This window comes from Phyllobates terribilis, unplaced genomic scaffold, assembly GCF_046119375.1.
Source record: "Phyllobates terribilis strain yellow unplaced genomic scaffold, ASM4611937v1 Scaffold_3__8_contigs__length_932513732, whole genome shotgun sequence".
NCBI classification, from domain to species: Eukaryota; Metazoa; Chordata; class Amphibia; order Anura; family Dendrobatidae; genus Phyllobates; species Phyllobates terribilis.
Genome location: NW_027362763.1, coordinates 905,268,614 through 905,289,503, shown reverse-complemented (window position 1 = coordinate 905,289,503; position 20,890 = coordinate 905,268,614). Strand labels below are relative to the sequence as shown.

The 20,890-nt window shown below is 44.4% G+C and overlaps 1 protein-coding gene across 1 annotated transcript in view; it reads left to right on the top strand.

Annotated features, from left to right (window-relative positions):
• The window catches only part of SLC22A2 (solute carrier family 22 member 2), a 263,194-nt gene that overhangs the window by 125,014 nt on the left and 117,290 nt on the right, over positions 1-20,890 (top strand). The window contains exon 6 of the mRNA XM_073672754.1: positions 19,095-19,201. Within this exon, the coding sequence (XP_073528855.1) occupies positions 19,095-19,201 (107 nt within the window). The remainder of the gene's footprint in view (positions 1-19,094; positions 19,202-20,890) is intronic.

Below are 20,890 nucleotides of genomic sequence, written 5' to 3'. Positions count from 1 at the left end.
GTCTCGTCATCGTCCACCTCTTGTGACAAATTGCCAGCGTCGACTTCCTGTGGCCGTGGCTGTTCAAATATTTGGGCATTGCTACATGGGATCTCTTCTTCCACCACTTCAAGCGGAGCAGGCGAGGGGCACAAATCTGGAAATGGACCAGTGAACAGCTCTTCAGAGTGTCCAAGTGTGGGATCAGTTGCTGTCTGACGACACTCGGCATGGTGGGAGGAAGGAGCATCAGGGTGAGGAGGAGTATGCGGTTGAGACTCACGGCTACTAAAACTTGACCGTGTGGAAGACAGACCGGAGGTGGTGGTGCCCAGGTAACTGGAAGTATTATCTGCTATCCAATTAATAACCTGTTCACACTGATCAGTTCGCAATACTGGTGTTGTAGTGTGCTTCCCTAGTAATTCGGTCAAGAAGTGGGAGCGAGAAGATGTGGCTGTTGGTTGTGGCACATTTTCACCTTGGCCACGGCCCCGTCCTCTACACACACCATCAATGGAAAAAGGATAATAAAAAGGAGATTAGAACTGTAGAAGAGGAAAACCACAGTTTTATTTGTCTGGCCTACACCAGAATCTTTTAAACAGATATATTTGTGAATGAACAGACAGGGAGACACTATTACTGTTTTTTTTTAAGTAAAACAGGCCAAAAGCTGGATAATACAGAGATTTGAACCGTGGAACTGCAAAACCACAGTTCTAATTTACTGGCGTATGCCAGACTTTTTTAAATAGATATATTTGGGGCTGAACAGTCAGCGACACACTCAAACTGTTTTTTTTTTATGTAAAAAAGACCCAAAAGTGGATAATACAGAGATTTGACCCGTGGAACTGCAAAACCACAGTTATAGTTATGTGGCGTACACCAGACTCTTTTAAACAGATATATTGGTGTCTGACCAGTCAGGGAGACACTATTACAGTTTTTTTTAACTGGAAAAAATGGCAAAAACAGGATAATTCAGAGATTTGACCCGTGGAACTGCAAAACCACAGTTCTATTTTTCTGGCCTACACCAGACTCTTTTAAACAGATACTGTATATTGGTGTCTGAACAGTCACGGACACACTCAGTTTTTTTTTCTTTGGGGGGTGGGAATACCAAAAGGTTAATAAGACGTGTATTTGGACAGTCTGACTGAGGAAAAAAAAAATACAGGATTTAGATGAATAAAAAAATATTTTTTCCTGGCCCCTGAGACCGGGGTGATTAGTCTAGCAATTTGTCCAACAGGAGCACACAGGACTGTAATGCAGCGTTTGCTGGTATAACCACTGCATCTCCTATACAGCCTGCCTGCCTGATATCTGGGATGGATATTAGTCCTGAGAAGGACTGTTTGTTTGATTTGGCAGGCTTTAGAGACCCTACACTACCTATTTCGCACTATATCTCTCCCTAACTCAGCAGCACTGACCCTACACTGGCTGATCTGGAGCGACTGTGTCCAAGATGGCGGTGCCCGGTTTTAAATACTCGAGATGACGCTGTGCGGCCAGCCAATCACTGTAATGCCCACAAACAACATGGCTGCGGCATTACAGTGACTGGCTGGCAATCCCTGCATGTTCATTGGCTCCGTAAAGAGCGCCAAACATGCAGGGCGGAGACCCGAGCTCCCACCCGAGTAACCCGGAAATGCTCGGTGCTCGCCGAACATCCCGAGTAGCGTGATGCTCAGGCGAGTAACGAGCAGTGTCGTGCATGCTCACTCAACACTATTATTAATATATGTCACATTACTTAAATGATAATCAAAATAATCAAAATAATAATGACTCAATAGTTTCTAAGACCAAAAACCATGGTCAGTGATCAGAGAGGAGAGAAGAGAAAAAAAACGGTTTACCAATCTAAAGTTCAGCACACAGGAAATAGAAAGGAGCTGTAAAAGAAAGAGACAGAATAAAACAGTGTTCTATCCTGAGCCATAATCCGTCCCTGTTCCTCCCGTCCTGTCTGAACTTGTCCCAAGTGGCCATCCTCTCTGAACTTGTCCCAAGTGGCCTTCCTGTCTGAACTTGTCCTAAGCGGCCATCCTGTCTGAACTTGTCTCAAGTGGCCATCCTGTCTGAACTTGTACCAAGTAGCGGTCCTGCCCTGAATTAATGTTGTTGACCCTTGGGGTCAGCTGCTACTGCCGGACGCGCCCTGGAGTGGCACCTGGCAGGTACCTGCCGCACAAGGCTGACCTCACCAGTAGAGGCTCCAGCGAACACCAAGGTAGCTGCTTAGTCATGCCCCTCCAGGGTAAGTCCGGTCTGTGGCACAGTGGGTCCACAAGCCACGTGCGTCACTTAGGAGTGCAACAGTTTGCTAAGGCTATGGACTCCGCTGATCCCAAGATTCCCCAGGTCGCGGACCTGTACCAAGAGTTCTCACGGCAGAATGATCATCAAGATTTTTTTTTTCATATTTGAGGACTGTAAATACCCCGTTGGATGTTTTGACCACGGCCGCTTCCTCCACTCCAGCTCAAGTTGCTGCAGCTACGGGCCGGCCTACTCCGCCTGCATCCTATACTTCTGGAGTTAAACTTTACTTATCGGCTCCACCACGATACAGCGGAGACCCTAAGCAGTGCCGTGGATTCTTGAACCAGTGCACAATGCACTATGAACTTTTGGTCCATCAGTTCCCGACTGATGGGGCTAAGGTGGGATTCCTAATGTCCAACCTTGCAGGAAAAGCCCTTGCATGGATTAAACCCTTGTGGAAGAGAGGGGATCCTGTGACCATGGACCTACAGGCCTTCCTGGTGGCCTTCAGAAAGGTCTTTGATGAACCTAGTCGTTCTTCCTCCACTGCATCCTCCCTGCTCAGAGTGCATCAGGGAGAACTGTCCGTCAGCCATTTTGCCGTCCGGTACCGCTCCTTGTCGTCCGAACTAGGATGGAACGATGAAGCTTTGCTAGCTGCCTTCTGGGAAGGATTATCTGGAAAGATCAAGGACAAGTTGGCTAGACATGACATCCCGATCTCCTTAGACTAATTAATCTCCCTGGTAATCCAAATCGACCTTTGGTTTCAAGAGCGAGCCAAAGAGATGACTCGTTAAAAGGGACTGGCACGCCTAACTCCCTCTTTTCAAAGACTGCTCTTTCCCCAGCCTCCTGAAATATCCATATTGGCTGTACCCATGCAGGTTGATCATGTTAGGGTGTCAGAGTGGTAGCCTGTGGATAGTTGTTCCAAGGAAGTGTGCTTCGGCTGCACACTGCGCAGTTTATTTGGGACTGCCCTGGGGCCTGTGGGTGAAGCTTCCCTAGGTGAGAGAGGAGACTCTTCATCACTGACTTTGAATGCTTCCGTGTCCTGTGGAGGAATCCGGTTCAACGAGACAGCTGTTCTTGACTCCGGATTGGCAGGAAATTTCGTACAACGAGCCATGGTGGATCGGTACCGTATTCCCGTTCGACGCCCCCTGATTCTTCTGACAGTGTCATCTGTTGAAGGGAATGACCTCCCTAAAGTTGATCAAGTCATCACAGAACCAGTAGAACTACAGATTGGAGCACTCCATTATAAGAAGATTGCCTTCTTTGTACTTACTGACATTTTTCATCCCCTTCTCTTAGGTCTTCCATAGCTGAGAGCTCATGAGCCTGTGCTAGACTGGAAGTCCGGTGAGATACTTCAATGGGGAAAGTCGTGTCATGAGAAGTACCTGGTTTCTGTGCTTCCAGCTGGATCACCTGTGTTGCCATCCTCTCCGGAAGACCATGAATCCAATAGCCGGTTTCCTAAAGACCTACCACCCGAGAGATGTATCCTGGGTGAGACCAATGTGAAGATCGACCCAGTAAAGGTATCTTCTAATTCCAGGTGGTCGCAGGATGAGAACGTCAAGGCGGAGGCATCCTCTGAGTCTCTACTGTCCACCAGCCTGGAGGAGGATTTCCAGCCCATCTTTGTGTCTTCCAAGGAGACAGTTATTCCTGCCAGATGAAGAGAGGCTCTGCAAAAGAAGGCCCCTGATTCCATATCCGCTCCATTCTTCTCCGATGATGCCCAGCCGGTGAGAGGCATTAAGGTCAAGAAGAAGGTGGGAGATGTGACTCTTTTCCCAGTAGCTCGGAGAGAACGAGGTCCTGATGAGAGGTCGTGAAGGTTCAGGAGGAAGAATTTGGCTCCATCTTCTTTGCAAGGAGTCAATGGGAGTTTGAAGAAGAGGGAGAGTAAAGGAGGGTTACTGTAACGCTACGCCCAGCACCCCTGCACGCTCTCCCCTTTTCTCTCTGTACAGGAACACAAATTTACTCACTGCCCCCGGCGTGCTCATGTCTGCTTCCTCCTCCGTGCACACCGCACTGAGTCTCAGCGGGTTCTTAAAGGGGCAGCGCGCGCACATGGTAAATGCCAGCAACAGCTGGGAGACATTTAGTCAAATGTATGTTCACCCGCAAGGTGTCTCCCAGCCAATAGGTGGGAGACATCTTATATTAAAGGCACCCTCCATAATTGGGAGGTGCCTGAGCAACCCCTATAGTTCAATTAAGTGGTTTGGTGTGCAACTGTATGTTGCCAGGTCCCCCGTCCCTAGTTTGTTATAGTTTCCCATATCCCATATCCTGTGTCCTTTTTAGTCCACTATAGTTGTCCATATTCCTGAGTCCGCTTTGGCGGCGTCCACATCCTGAAAACTGCATCTGTCTGCCTGACTGCTACCCTGGGGGCTGAATGCCCAGGCCCGAACTCTGATCCTGAAATCGCATCCACGGTATCTGTACCCTGTGGCCGCATTGGCGGTACCAAAACTGTTACCCGAGACTAGTGATTCTGAACTTGTCCTAGTGGCCGTCTTGTCTACACAGTCCTTCCCTGTTAACGATCAGTGCTTCTTGTTGGTATTTATTAGTGATGAGTGAGTGACGTGCCCCCTGGGCCATGGGGTACTCGTGCCGGGCCAGTCGTTGCTAGGGGAGATGTCACAGTGGCGGTGACCCGGTCCGTGACCCAGGGCGGTCAATAAAAGGGGATATTTACAGGGGATTTATAGCTTTTATATACAGTTCGTGACGCCACCTGTGGTATGCGGCTATATGGAGCAGCCACTGCGGAGCAGGTCTTCTGGAGCTGGTGTAAATGCAGCAGAGTTGGTTTACCTCCCCACAGGTAGAGCTTAGCTCCAGGGCCGTGCAGAGTTGTTATGAATGTTGCGGTGTAGTGCAGGGGTGATGGCGCAGCATTAATTTCACAGAGACAGTGGGGTGCAGTCTTCAGAGTTTACTCACAGTTGTTAAGTTCCTCAGGTTGCACTGTCCAGCTTACAGCCTCCCACGTCGCGCTGCGTTCACCAGGCTGGGGCTCAGCAAACTCCCAGGTGTTTCAAGAGTGCCTGACAGGCCCCCTTTCTATATGACCTTCTCAGCCGTCTTTCTGCGCTGGCTCTTACCCTTCTTGCCCTGCGCCTCGCCAAACAATGTCCCAAGCCGGTATCCTCGGATCTTTCTGGGCAACCTGGAGTTCCCTGAATCCTATGTGGTTACCTTTTTGGCGACTTGAGTGCGGATGTAGCAACTGCACCCTGAAAGTACAGAAGCCTCCGGTTTCCAGTTGAACTTTGTAATTCTCACTGGTCAGGGGCCGGTCCCCTCTGCAGCTTGATCGCTCCACCGCCTGGCAGATTCGGGCGTATGAGTGGCCTCCTGCACTGCCTGTACCCCTGGTATCCCTTTCGCTTTCCTTGAGCTTTTCTCCTGCTCCTCTCTCCTTCCTCCTCTCCTTCTCAGTCTTGGGCCTCTCCCCTAGGCCCTGCTCCTTCTCTGAGCAGAGCTCCTGCAGAGCTCCAGCAGAGCTCCTGCTCCCACTACTTCTCCTTCTCTGACTGATCTGTCTTTCCAAGATGGTTCCCTCTTTTATACCACTTCTAACAAGTGCTCCCCTAATCCACCCACACCCACTACATGGTTCCCCCTACTTTGGTTCCCCCCACTCCAACCAGGGTCAGGGCTCAGCAGGAAGCGCGACACATCTTGCCCCTCCATCTGGTCTGGAGTAGTGTAGTGTTGGATGCAGGTGTTAGGGTCCCAGGCAGCACTCTATCCTTACCTGAGAGTGAGATACTACACCTCTGGGTGAGATGCAGTACCTCTGTGGTGACTGAACAAGCAGGGGCACCACATGAGCACTAAAATGCTCGGGTAATCGTTGCTCGAGTCGAGCAAATTGGAATGCTTGAGTGCTCGACCCAAGCATCGAGCCCAATGTAAGTCTATGGGAAACTCGAGGTCTGCAGGGGGCCTACAAATTGCCGAAATTGAGGGGAACAGTGCTGAAATTACATGGGAACAGCATGGGGAAGGCCCCTGGAAGCATCTCTGACTCCCAGGTCACTGCTGTGAACAATGTTGTCAGAGTATTACACCACTTTTACGGGCTCACAATAAAACATACAAAAACTAAACCAAAATGGATTTTCCTGGGAAAAATGATAACGAACATCCTTTCCAGGGTAATGACTTGTATATAAGGCAAAATAAATAACCAAAAACAAAAATGATCTTCCACACCATGGGCTAGCGTTTTTGATGCGTCTTTGCACTTTTGCATTGCTTTCCACGGTGAAAAATACATTTACCAGTAAATGTCATTTTAACATTTTACTACCTTATCTGGCCATGTGGTGTGTGAGACATGATTAGACACATCATGTTTCATTTATGAAGGAGGGAGTCTGAAAGTCACAAAGCCTATTTTTATAGGGCCATCAGGTGGCCCTTACTATTCTTAAAGGGCCAGCAGTCGGCCCTCATTATTGTTAGAGGGCCATCAGCCAGTTATGCTTTGTTGCTCCCATTATTAAAGAGTGGGTCTCCTATACTGTTATTGTGTATGCAGTGACTGCAAGGGCTGTCAAAAAAGTGTATGCACCCCAATACCCCTTTGAAGAGACGTAGAAAAGGGCCTCAGTAAAAAAAATGGTCCCATTATAAAGGAGTGTGTCTCCTATAGCGGTAATGCCCATGCAGTGACTGCAATGGCTGCTTAAATGTGTGAAATACCCCAATACCAATTTGAAGACACATAGAGGAGGGCCTCCGTAACAACATGTTCCCATTAAGAAGGAGCTGTTCTGCTATACAGTTATTGCGTATGCAGTGACTACCACGGCTGCCTAAATTTGGGCGGACAAGGACGTGGATGTGGTTGCTGATGGTGGTAGTTTCAAGTGTGCAATGACAGGTGCAGGGCGGGAGCATACTCGCATGCGCCATGGACAGGGGATTGGTGTGCATGCACTACAGCGGAACAAGCAGTTGTGTCACCCGCAGACATTGTTTCTGGACCCTGGCATTAGTCCTACAAAGTCGAGTGCTGTGCAGTCATGTGCCTGAGCATGCTGCTGGTGGTCAGGCTGCTAATTTTGCTACCCCTGCTGATGCTGGCCTGGCAGATGGTGCAAATGGCTTTTTTTGGGTTATTTGCAGAGTCTTTGAAAAACAACCAGACTCGGGAAGACCTAACAGTTGTACTGGCAACTTCCGTTGTGTTGGTCTTCCAGGGAACAGTTGCCCGCCTTGTGTCTGTGGCCACCACACTGCTTGTCCCTGCCTGTTGTGGTGCTACGACTCCTCCCCCTGTGTGCTGCTGTCCTCGCTCTGCATGTCACCTTGCCAGGTTGGGTAAGTGACTTCATCGTCCACCACCCCGTCTTTCACTTCCACACCCTGGTGCTCCTCCTGACTTTCTGGCAATTGTGTCTCATCATCATCCACCTCTTGCGACAGTAATTGCATTTTCTCACCGTTGCCTTCGTGTGACCGTGGTTGCTCAAATATTTGGGCATCGTTACACGCATTCTCCTCTTGCCCCGGTTGAAACTGGCTGGGCAAGAGGCCTGAATCTATAAATGGAAAAGTTAACAGCTCTTCGGAGTGTCCAAGTGTGGGATCAGTTGTCTCAGGGCACTCGGCATGGTGGAAGGAAGGAGGATCAGGGTGAGCAATATGCGGTCAAGGTTCACAGCTACTGAAACATGACCGTGTACAAGACAGGGTGGTGGTCGCAAAATGACTGGAAGCATTATCTGCTATCCAACCAACAACCTTTTGACACTGCTCTGGGTGCAAAAGTGGTGTGCTGCGGTTCTCTAGTAATTGGGACAGGAAGGTAGAGCGACATGATATGAGTGCTTGTTGTGGCACAATTTCAGCTTGCCCACAGCCTCGGCCTATACATGCACCATCACCGTCACGTCCACTTCCCAGTCCCTTGCCATTCTACTTGCCCATTTTAATTGGAGTATAATATCTTGAACATTCCCTACAAATTTCTGGATTACTGCAGTAACATCTGATACATGTGATAGGACGCCCACGGTTTTAAGCACTGCCCTTCTAGTTTTGCTCAGCGATCACGTGTGAATAGGTTCACTACCACACTGCTGACAAACTGTAAATGGAGTATAATATCTTGAATGTCCCCTACAAATGGTTGGTTTTGTACCGCAGTTATAAGTGATATGTCTCACGGACGCACACTGTTTTAAATAGCGGGCTTCTAGTTTCCTAATATTGACAGCAACCACGTGTGAATAGCCAAACTGTAAATTGAGGAGAATATTTTCCACGTTCACTACAAATTTCTGGATTTTTATAGCTGTAATATGGGATCACGTCTGATGATGGCTGTATTCTGCCGTGCTAAAAAGCAAATGAAGCAGTAACATTTTTTAGAAAATAATCAGGATTAAGATAAAAAAAAAAAATTTGCCCTGGCCCCTGATATCTGTGGCTATGTCTACGGATATCTGTAACAGCAGGAGCAGACAGAACGTGCAATGGACCCTATTGTGTTGTATAGTGTTCACAAATTTCTCTGCCTGCCTAACTCCTGCTATCACCACTAAACATATGCAGCTGGATTAGTCCTCAGAAGGACTGTTAGTTCAGATGGATATACAGTACAGACAAAAAGTTTGGACACACCTTCTCATTTAATGATTTTTCTGTATTTTCATGACTATGAAAATTGTACATTCACACTGAAGGCATCAAAACTATGAATTAACACATGTGAAATTATATACTTAACAAAAAAGTGTGAAACAACTGAAAATATGTCTTATATTCTAGGTTCTTCAAAGTAGCCACATTTTGCTTTGATGACTGCTTTGCACACTCTTGGCATTCTCTTGATGAGCTTCAAGAGGTAGTCACCGGAAATGGTTTTCACTTCACAGGTGTGCCCTGTCAGGTTTAATAAGTGGGATTTCTTGCCTTATAAATGGCGTTGGGACCATCAGTTGTGTTGTGCAGAAGTCTGGTGGATACACAGCTGATAGTCCTACTGAATAGACTGTTAGAATTTGTATTATGGCAAGAAAAAAGCAGCTAAGTAAAGAAAAACGAGTGGCCATCATTAGTTTAAGAAATGAAGGTCATTCAGTCCGAAAAATTGGGCAAACTTTGAAAGTGTCCCCAAGTGCAGTTGCAAAAACCATCAAGCGCTACAAAGAAACTGGCTCACATGAGGATCGCCCCAGGAAAGGAAGACCAAGAGTCGCCTCTGCTTCTGAGGATAAGTTTATCCGAGTCACCAGCCTCAGAAATTGCAGGTTAACAGCAGCTCAGATTGGAGACCAGGTCAATGCCACACAGAGGTCTAGCAGCAGACACATCTCTTCAACAGCTGTTAAGAGGAGACTTTGTGCAGCAGGCCTTCATGGTAAAATAGCTGCTAGGAAACCACTGCTAAGGACAGGCAACAAGCAGAAGATACTTGTTTGGGCTAAAGAACACAAGGAATGGACATTAGACCAGTGGAAATCTGTGCTTTGGTCTGATGAGTCCAAATTTGAGATCTTTGGTTCAAACCACCGTGTCTTTGTGCGACGCAGAAAAGGGGAACGGATGGACTCTACATGCCTGGTTCCCACCGTGAAGCATGGAGGAGGAGGTGTGATGGTGTGGGGGTGCTTTGCTGGTGACACTGTTGGGGATTTATTCAAAATTGAAGGCATACTGAGCCAGCATGGCTACCACAGCATCTTGCAGCGGTATGCTATTCCATCCGATTTGCGTTTAGTTGGACCATCATTTATTTTTCAACAGGACAATGACCCCAAACACACCTCCAGGCTGTGTAAGGGCTATTTGACCAAGAAGGAGAGTGATGGGGTGCTACGCCAGATGACCTGGCCTCCACAGTCACCAGACCTGAGCCCAATCAAGATGGTTTGGGTTGAGCTGGACCGCAGAGTGAAGGCAAAAGGGCCAACAAGAGCTAAGCATCTCTGGGAACTCCTTCAAGATTGTTGGAAGACCATTTCCGGTGACTACCTCTTGAAGCTCATCAAGAGAATGCCAAGAGTGTGCAAAGCAGTCATCAAAGCAAAAGGTGGCTACTTTGAAGAACCTAGAATATAAGACATATTTTCAGTTGTTTCACACTTTTTGTTAAGTATATAATTCCACATGTGTTAATTCATAGTTTTGGTGCCTTCAGTGTGAATGTACAATTTTCATAGTCATGAAAATACAGAAAAATCATTAAATGAGAAGGTGTGTCCAAACTTTTGGTCTGTACTGTATATATATATATATATACTCCTGGAGTACCTATATCTAACTATTACACCGCCAATTCTGTCCCTCACACAGCAGCACCTCTCCCTACTCTGCCTGTTTCCGTGTTAGACTGTGACGAGCATAGGGTTACCAAGTCTTATATAGACCAAATGACGATATGCGGCCAGCCAATCACTGTAATGCCACAACCAACATGGCTATGGCATTACAGTGCGTGCAAGCAATCTCACTGGTATATTATTAATAATCTGTTTAGTATGGTGGAAGGTAGCTAATAATGTAGAGTTTGTTGCAATATTTTTCCTATAAAGGGTAATTATAGTGCATGTGTGTGAATGAGTGAGGGAAATTCAATTTGTGTATCCTGAATATTGAATGTAAATTTTAGGTTCATGGTGTTATCATTTAAATGTTTTACAAATCTAATAGCCATGTCCCTTGTCCCATCTCATATCAGGAGGAGGCACAAAAGTTTCACCAATTTTTGGCACAAGGATTATCAGAGGTTTAAGGAGTTATTTCTGACATAACTGTTGATGAGTGTCTCGCTGCTCAGCCTGCAGAATTTTTGGTTGGTGACTGACCGTGCAGATCAGCAACATCATGGTACATTTGGTTTGCATGTGCATTTTCCCAATGCATTTTCCATGGCAGCCTCTTAGAAGAGTGTTTTTTTTACGGGATGAGATCTACTTTTGAAAGACATCATTCATTTTACCAAGTAGAGTGGTAGAAAACAGAAAAAAAAAATTCAAGTGCTGTGAAATTGCAAAAAAAAAATGTAATTCTGACATTGCTCGGTTGTAATCATTTTTAGGACATATGCAGTATAGTTACATAGGTTAAAAAAAAACTAGGTCCATTAAGTTCAACATTTCTCCACCAATTATACATTTTGTCACTAAATTATCTACAGTGGCTTGCGAAAGTATTCACCCACCTTGACTTTTTACCTATTTTGTTACATTACAACCTGTGTTTAAATATTGTTGTAATCCGATTTGTGTGTGATGCATCAGCACTAAATAATCTAAGTTGGTGAAGTGAGAAAAATATAGGCAAAAATTTATGGGCTCAAATAACTAAAAATTGGCATGCGCATTTGTATTTACCCCTTTTGCAATGCAGCCCCTAAACATTTCTGGTGCAAGCAATTACCTTTATAAGGCACATGCTTAGTGAAAGGAAGTCCACTTGTGTGCAATCTAAGTGTCACATGGTCTGTCAGTATATATACACCTATTCTGAAAGGCCACAGAGGCTGAAACACATTAAGCAAGAGGCACCAGTAACCAAACAACACCATGAAGACCAAGGAGATCTCCAAACAAGTCAGGGACAAAGTTGTTGAGAAGTACAAGTCAGGGTTGGGTTATTAAAAAAAATCTCAGTCTCTGATGATTCCCGGAGTACCATCAAATCCAGTATAATCAAATGGAAAGAACATAGTACCACAACAAACCTGCCAAGAGAGTGCCGCCCACCAAAGCTCTTAGCCTGGGCAAGGAGAGCATTAATCAGAGAGGCAGCACAGAGACCAAAGATAACCCTGAAAGAGCTTCAGAGTTCCCAGAGACTGGAGTATCTGTCAATACGACCACAATAAGTCGTACACTCCATAGAGGTGGCCTTTATGGAAGAGTGGGCAGAAAAAAAGCCTTCACTTACACATAAAAATTGTAAGGCTCCTTTTGAGTTTGCCAAAATATATGTGGGAGAGTCCCCAAATGTATAAAAGAAGGTGCTGTGGTAGGATGAGAACAAAACTGAACATTTTGGCCGCCAAGGTAAACGCTATGTCTGGCACCAAATCAACACAGCTCATCACATCAAGAACACCATCCCCACAGTGAAATATGGTGGTTTCAGCATCATACTGTTGGGATGTTTTTGGGCAGCATTGACAGGGAAAATGGTCCGAGTCGAGGGGAAAATGGATGGTGCAAAATACAGGAATATTCTAGAGCAAAACCTGTTTCAGTCTGTCAGTGATTTGAGACTAGGACAGAGGTTCACCTTCCAACAAGACAATGAACAAAAGCATACTGCTAAAGCAACACTCAAGTGGTTTAAAGGGAAAAGTGTAAATGTTTTGGAGTGGCCTAGTCACAGCCCAGACCTTAACCCCTTACTTACCTGGGACGTATTAGTACGCATATTTGCGTACCCCCCGTTCAGTGAGGGCTGCTGCGCTGAGCCCTCACTGAACGGAGCACATGTCTGCTGATTCTTACAGCTGACATGTGCCCGCAACAGCCGCGGGTGGAATCGCGATCCACCCGCGGCTGTTAACCAGTTAAATGCTGCTGTCAATCTCCGACAGCAGCATTTAACGCGCGCTTCCGGGTAGCGCGTCATAAGCCCCGCCCACCGGCGACCCCGTCACGTGATCGCGGGTCGCCGATGGGCGTGCATGACAACCCAGGGTCTGCAGCAGACGCCTGTGGTTGTCATGATCTTGTCGCTATGAGCGCCACCTAGTGGTCGGCGCTCATAGCACAGGACCATTTCTGCTGCATGCAGGGGACCTGCTCGTCCCCTGTATGTAGCAGAGGCGATCGGATAGTTGCTGCTTTTAGTCTCCTATGGAGACTATAGAAGCATGCAAAAAGTAAAAAAAAAAAGTTTTTAAAAATATAAAAAAAAATAAAAAAAATAAAAGTTTAAATCACCCCCCTTTCGCCCCATTCAAAATAAAATATATAAAAAAAAAACCCCACATACACATATTTGGTATCTCCGCGTTCAGAATCGCCCGATCTATCAATATAAAAAAAGAATTATTCCGATCGGTAAACGGCGTAGCGAGAAAAAAATTCTAAACGCCAGAATTACGTTTTTTGGTCGCCGCAAAATTGCAATAAAATGCAATAACGGGCGATCAAAACATCGGATCTACCCCAAATGTTATCAATAAAAATGTCAGCCTGGCACGCAAAAAATAAGCCATCAACCAGCCGCAGATCACGAAAAATGGAGACGCTACGGATCTTAGAAAATGGCGCTATTTTTTTATTTTTTTTTTTACCAAATTTTGGAATTTTTTTCACCACTTAAATATAAAAGAACCTATACATGTTTGGTGTCTATGAACTCGTAATGACCTGTAGAATAAGAAGGGCAGGTCAGTTTTAGCATTCAGTGAACATGGTAAAAAATAAAAATAAAAAACAACTGTGGTATTGCACTTTTTTTGCAATTTTACCGCACTTGGAATTTTTTTCCCGTTTTCCCGTACAGGATATGATAAAACTAGTAATGGCGTTGAAAAGTACAACTCGTCCCGCAAAAAATAAGCCCTCACATGGCCATATTGACCAAAAAATAAAAACGCTATGGCTCTGGGAACAAGGGGAGCAAAAACGAAAATGCAAAAACGAAAAATGCTCCGGGGCTTAAGGGGTTAATCCAATTGAGAATCTGTGGTCAGACTTGAATATTGCTGTTCACCAGACGAAACCATCTAACTTGAAGGAGCTGGAGCAGTTTTGCCTTGAGGAATGGGCAAAAATCCAAGTGGCAAGATGTGGAAAGTTCATAAAGACTTATCCAAAGCGTTTTCAAGCTGTAATTTCTGCAAAAGGAGGCTCTACAAAGTACTGGCTTTAGGGGGGGGGGTGAATAGTAGTGATGAGCAAGCACTAAAATGCTTGGATGCTCATTACTCGAACTGAGCAATTCCTAATGCTCAGATGCTCATTTTGAGAAACAAGTATAATGGGAGTCAATGTGAAATCCAAGTTTTTTCTGGCAGACCCTACAAGTTGGTCTGGAGGGCAGTGAAAATGTTGAAATGGATGGAAAAAGTGCTGAATGGAAGGCGAACAGCATCGGGAAGACACCTGGAAGCATCTCTGACTCCCAGAACATTGCTAAGAACAATGGTATTACACTTTTATTCCACTTTAGGGACTGACAATAAAATTCAAAATCGAAGAGAAATTGGAGTTTACAGGGAAAAAATGTTAATAAACATTCTTTCCTGTATAATGACTTGTATATAAGGAAAAATTTAAAAAGGATTTAAAAAAAATAATTAAGTAAACCAAATTTGAAATTTTTATAAAAAAAATTGGAAATTTCAGTGTAATTTTTGAAGGAAGCAAGAACTGCCAAAAGTTAGATGGAAGAGGAACTGAGAAACACCCTGTATAAGACATAAAGGATGGCCTCATATACACATTCTGCTCAAATTGTCATTTAGTGATACTCCTAGACTCATAAAGGCTATGCACTAAGTGCAAAGCCTGTCAAAAATTACAAGTAGGGTCCTCCATATACCCTTGCAGATAACAACTGGAGGGCCTCATTCAATATTGTCAACAAAGTCTAGTTGTGGTACTCCTACACTCACAAAGGCTCTGCACACAGTGCAAAGCCAGAAAAAAATTACAAACATGGTCATTCATAGACTTTTGAAAGCTACAACTAAAGGGCCTCATTCAAATATTAAGAATGTACACTCATAAAGGCTCTGCACACAGTGCAAAGCTAGAAAAAAAATATACGCAGGGTCATCCGTAGACCCTTGAAGGCAACAACTGGAGGGCCTCATTGAAATATTAAGAAAGTGTAGTTGTGGTACTTCTACACTCACAAAAGCTCTGCACACAGTGCAAAGCCAGAAAAAATATTGAAGATTAAAAATACTTTATATGCTGCTGTCATCTGTTGTTGTGGAAGAGTCGGGGCTAATCCAGGCTTTGTTAATTTTTATCAGAGTGATCCTGTCAGCATTTTCTGTTGACGAAAGCGCCTGTCTGTTATGACGCCCCAGGCGGCACTAAAAACACACTCAGACAAGATGCTAGAGGCAGGGCAGCACAACACCTCCAAGGCATAGTGGGACAGCTCATACCAGGTGTCCCGCTTTGAGACCCAATAGTTGAAGGTCGCAGAGGAATTAGGGAGTACGCTGGTTTGGTCGGACAGGTATTGCTTGACCAATCTTTAAAAACTTTTCCCTTCTTGTTAAAAATACCTGGTCATCAGGGCCTGGAAGCTGGGAGGGTGACATGAAATTGGTCCAGAGTCCTTTGACAGTGTATTTATTTAAAAAAAATGGAAAAAAAATACCCATATCAATATCCATATCAATCTATTCAAATTTATGTAGGTACCAAAGGCACAGTGTAATTTAAAAAAAAAAAAACTGAAGAAAAAATTAAATATAATACTGTAAATAAATAAAAAATAAATGCAGAAAGAAAAAATATTAGAAATAAAAGAAAAACTAAAAAATAATGAAAAATAATAAAAAATGAAAAATATAAAAAATGAAAAAAAAAAGTAAACTAAAAAAATTATAAATAAGCACTAAATATTCAGCCTTGACTCATTTTTAAACAAAGCAACTAATCTGACCAATCTATATATACCAATATAAAGCAGAAGGAAGATGTTTTTTGAGTGGGGCTGCATGCTTGGGACTGTTCGAGGTAGGGGATGATGATGCATGCTGGGGGTTGCACAAGGAAGAGGTTGATTGTCCTTGTGTGGGGCTGCATTCTGGGGGTTTACATGGAGAAGAGTGTGATGATGCATGCTGGGGGGCTGTGCGAGGAAGGTGGGTGATGTTCATTGTGTGGGGCTGCATGTTGGGGGGCTGCATGAAGAAGGGGATAATGACAATCTCATAGGACTGGATGCTGGGGGGGCTGTGCGGGGAAGGGCGTAATGTGCCTTGTGTGGTTCTGCGTGAGGAAGGGTTTTTGCATTTTTATTATCGCTTTTCATAATATAAAAAGTTACACATAGCCCATTTTTGATGGAAATCGACTCTTCCCGTATGTACACAGGTCTTAGCACTACCATTTTGAAAAGTGGGTGGAGGTTTTGTGGAGAGGGGTGAGACCGTGACAGAGCGCAGCTGACAGTCATAATTTGCAACACAAAAGTGGTATACAGTGGGTATGGAAAGTATTCAGGCCCCTTCACTCTTTGTTTCATTGCAGCCATTTGGTAAATTCTAAAAAAGTTAATTTTATTCTCATTAAAGTACACTCTGCACCCCATCTTGACTGAAACCGAAATGTTTGCAAATTTATTAAAAAAGAAAAAGTGAAATATCACATGGTCATAAGTATTCCGACCCTTTGCTCAGACACTCATATCTAAGTCACATGCTGTCCATTTCCTTGTGATCCTCCTTGAGATGGTTCTACTCCTTCATTGGAGTCCAGCTGTGTTTAATTAAACTGATAGGACTTGATTTAGAAAGGCACACACCTGTCTATATAAGACAATGTTGAGAACAGGACTTTGTTGGGCCATATCATCACTTCCAGGACTCATTGTTTTTCTTTATGCATCATTCTTAATGACGTTAATTGTATGTTTGGGGTCATTGTCCTACTGCAGAATACATTTGGAACAAATCGGACCCTTCCCTTATGGTTCTGCATGATGGATTAGTATCACTGGGTTTTCCTAGTGGCTTTAACATGAGTTTAAGTGTGATTGGCTAATTCTGGACACAACCACATCACTAATTATAAGAGGGTGTTCACACTTATGCAACCATATAATTATTTATTTATTTTTTATCTTCCCCTCAAAATGATTTAAACTTGTTTGTCAATAGATTAGTACAGATTATGAGTAATATTAAACATGGAAAAAGTTTTGAAATTATTCTTATTGATATTTTTTTTTCACATGACAAAATCCTGGCATCTTCACAGGGATGTGTAGAATTTTAATATCCATTATAGTTAGAAATCAGCAGCCAGATGGAAGGTTGTACACACAGGAGACCTCCTGTCAACTGTTCATGACCACTGCACATACCGTCCCCTATCTTGACTGCTGAGCTTATAGTCGTAGTAGAAGGCAGCAAAACATCAGGAGAACTCTTGCAGGATGTGCCATTAGTGAGGAAAGATTGCCATCTGCTGGCCAGGCGAAATCAAGCGGAACCAAGTTGTGCTAGAAGATTTTAAGAGGGAGTAAATTCAGATGCTGGACCTGATCAGGTGACCCACAGGAAGGATTTCCTGGATATAAAAGCCATGCATGCCAAACCGCAGGCAGATTCAGCGCCAAGCAGGAGAGCAGACATGCTCTAGAAATGCCGCAGAGCCGAGTGTGACAGGCCTCAGGAGGAGGCCCGCATTATCTAAGCGCTGGACACCGCCTGACAAGGCCCGGACCCCTCACAGAAGTGCCTTGAGTTCTGCATATGCTGATCAGGTACAGGACTCGCGTTCCGCATTGACTGATATTCCGAAACCTGACGTCGCCTGTCAAGGGCCTAGGTCTGGGCCCTCCTGCACCAAGCCTGAGGGACTACCATCGATGGAGCTGAGAGAAGGCTGCGACAGGAGAGGCATGCCAGCAGTGTCGGAGAAACAGCGCGAGCGAACAGGGCCGTCACTTCCACCTTTCACCTACGGTACCGGAGACAGTTGGGATTAGGACTTCAGGTGGGAAGGGGTCGGTTGGTGTGTGGGAGGCTCAATGGGACTTGATTCACTATATTCAAAATAGACTTGCGGCCTAGCGAAAGAACCGGTGACCCCCGCTAGGGCCATATAGAGAAACGGAACATACATGGTGACTCCCATGACCTCGTGCACTGCATTACGGAAAAGAACTTTACTGTTACTTGCTGAAAGATTCCTTTTTGTTATTTCAAATTACTGTTGATTGTCATTGTTACTAACCCCTTTAAAATAATTGTTATACTGTACATATAAAGTGCTAACATCAACCCCTGACTGTTCCCGCCTTGTGGTCTCTGTGCATTGCATTCTGGCACCTGTGTTACATAGTAACATTGCAGGAGATGGATAGAATGACAGAGTTTCTGTTTTTGAATAACAGCCAGAGAAGCAGCTCAGCTCTTTCTCACCTCTCCCAGCTATCTTTTTATCCCCAAAGACCTTGCCCTGCCTACCTCCTTACTCTGCAGAACTAGCCAAGCCTAGCAGATTGATTGGTCTGCACATATATGGAGGAACCCTCTGCTATAACTGGCACAAAACAGGACGACTGGGAAGATGGTAGGAGGAACTACATAGGTAATCATACGGCGACACCATGCAGGGCTGTGTCAGGCAAACCCTTCTTTTGTATGCATGGACGTGTGCATTGATAATAACATTTATTAAAAAAGCACCTCCCATCAAGTTTTTTTTTCATAAAATTTGTGTATATGTGCATGTAGTGTAGTGTGAGTGTATTAATATACTCACCTCACCTATGGCTGCTATCTCCAGGAACCAGCACTTTTCTTCTATTGTTCTCAGTGACTTCTCCTCAGTGAGGCGAAGAACGGCGCTGGATCTCGGACAAACTGGCAGTAGGAGAATATATTAATACACTCACACTACAATACATGCACATATACACACATTTAATTAAAAAAAAAAACTTAACGGAAGCGCTTCTTTAAATATATAAAAAAAATAATGAAATAAAAAAAAGCTAACTAGAGATTTCTTGCAAGAAGATCAATGATCTGGTTTTGGCCCAGATGTAAGTGTAAAGCGACACCCCTGCTTAGCACCCATTTTTTTTTAAATAATGCCTTTTTTTATTTTTATTATGTGCAGAATCTGATGGAAAAAGAAGAAATTGGTGAAAAGAAAGTTCCATCTTTTGCAGACCTTGTAAGAACACCTCAGATTAGAAAATATACGTTTATTCTTATGTATATCTGGTAAGAAAGAATCATTTTATTTTATTTACCGTATGTAGCTTATTAATTTTTAACTAGTTTTTTTCTTAGGACTACAGATTAGTGTTGAGCCACCCCCGTAGTGTTCGGGTTCGGTTCGGTTCGTCGAACACCGGGATGTTCGAGGAACTGTTCGTCGAACTGTTCGTCGAACACCTTAGAACACCGTCGAACAGCGTTAAAACCAATGGCAGGCAAACAAAAACACATAGAAACACATAGAAAACACCTTCAAAGGTGTCCAAAAGCTGACAAACTGCTCAGAAGACGCTCTCTTTAAAAAAGCCGGCCGGCAATTCAGCAGCGGCATACACCGGTACCCGACAATTTAGACAAGAAGGAATAGAGCTTCACACATAGATTAGATAGATAGGAACATGTCAGTCACATATAAGAAGCACAGTGACAGTGTTGCTTACTGTACTTGTCATTTAGTGTAAAGGATTTATTTAAAAAAATAATAGTGTTTTCATGCACCATCTCTTTAAAAAAGCCGGCCGGCAATTCAGCATCTGTACCCGACAATTTATAACAGACAGAATAGAGCATCACACATAGATAGATATAAACATGCCAATCACATATATAATAAGTACAGTGATAGTGTTGGTTACTGTACTTGTCATTTAGTGTAAAGGATTTATTTAAAAAAATAATAGTGTTTTCATGCACCGTCTCTTTAAAAAAGCCGGCCAGCAATTCAGCAGCGGTACCCGACAATTTAGAACAGAAAGATAGAGCATCACACATAGATTAGATAGATAGAAACATGTCAGTCACATATATATGAAGTACAGTGACAGTGTTGGTTACTGTACTTGTCATTTAGTGTTAAAATAAAGGATTTATTAAAAAAAAAATTGGCGTGGGGGTCCCCGTAATTTTAGTCTCTAGCGGAGGTTAAGCAGACGGCTGGGGCAGATGTTTGAAGCCCGGGAAGGGGGTAATACTCATGGAGCTTCCCAGGCTACTAATATCAGCCCCCAGCTGAATACCTAGCCTTTACTAGCTATTAAAATGGGGGACCCCCCCAAAAAAATGACGTGGGGTCCCCCTTATTTTAATAGCTAGCAAAGGCTAGGCAGACAGCTGGGGGCTGATATTAATAGCCCAGGAAGGGTGCCATGAATATTGGCCCCCTCCCAGGCTAGAAACACCAGCCGTCAGCCGCCCCAGAAATGGCGCATCCATAGGATGCGCCAATTCTGGCACTTAGCCTCGCTCTTCCACGCTGCCCTGGTGCGGTGGCAGGGGGTAATAGGGCTGGGGTTGATGTCAGCTTATAATGCCAGCTGACATCAAGCCTAGGTTAGTAATGGAGAGGCGTCTATAAGACACCCCCATTACTAACCCCATAGTCAAAGTTACAAAAAAAACCACAAACACCCAGAATAAAGTCCTTTAATTGAAATAAACACACAATTCTTTATTGTTCTAAATTAAACTCTACTTACCATCACGCCCATTCCAGCTGAAGCCAACGATCTCCTGCAATAAAAGAAAAATAATAAAGCAACATCATCCTTACCTTTCCATGGTTCCCACGACAGCTTCAGCTCTGCTACATCGAGATGACAGGCTGGACCGCAGCAGAACGCTGCCATCCAGCCTGTCATCCCGCAGACACTGAGAAGCGCAGGCATGCTTGCGCTCCTCAGTGTCTCTCTGTGA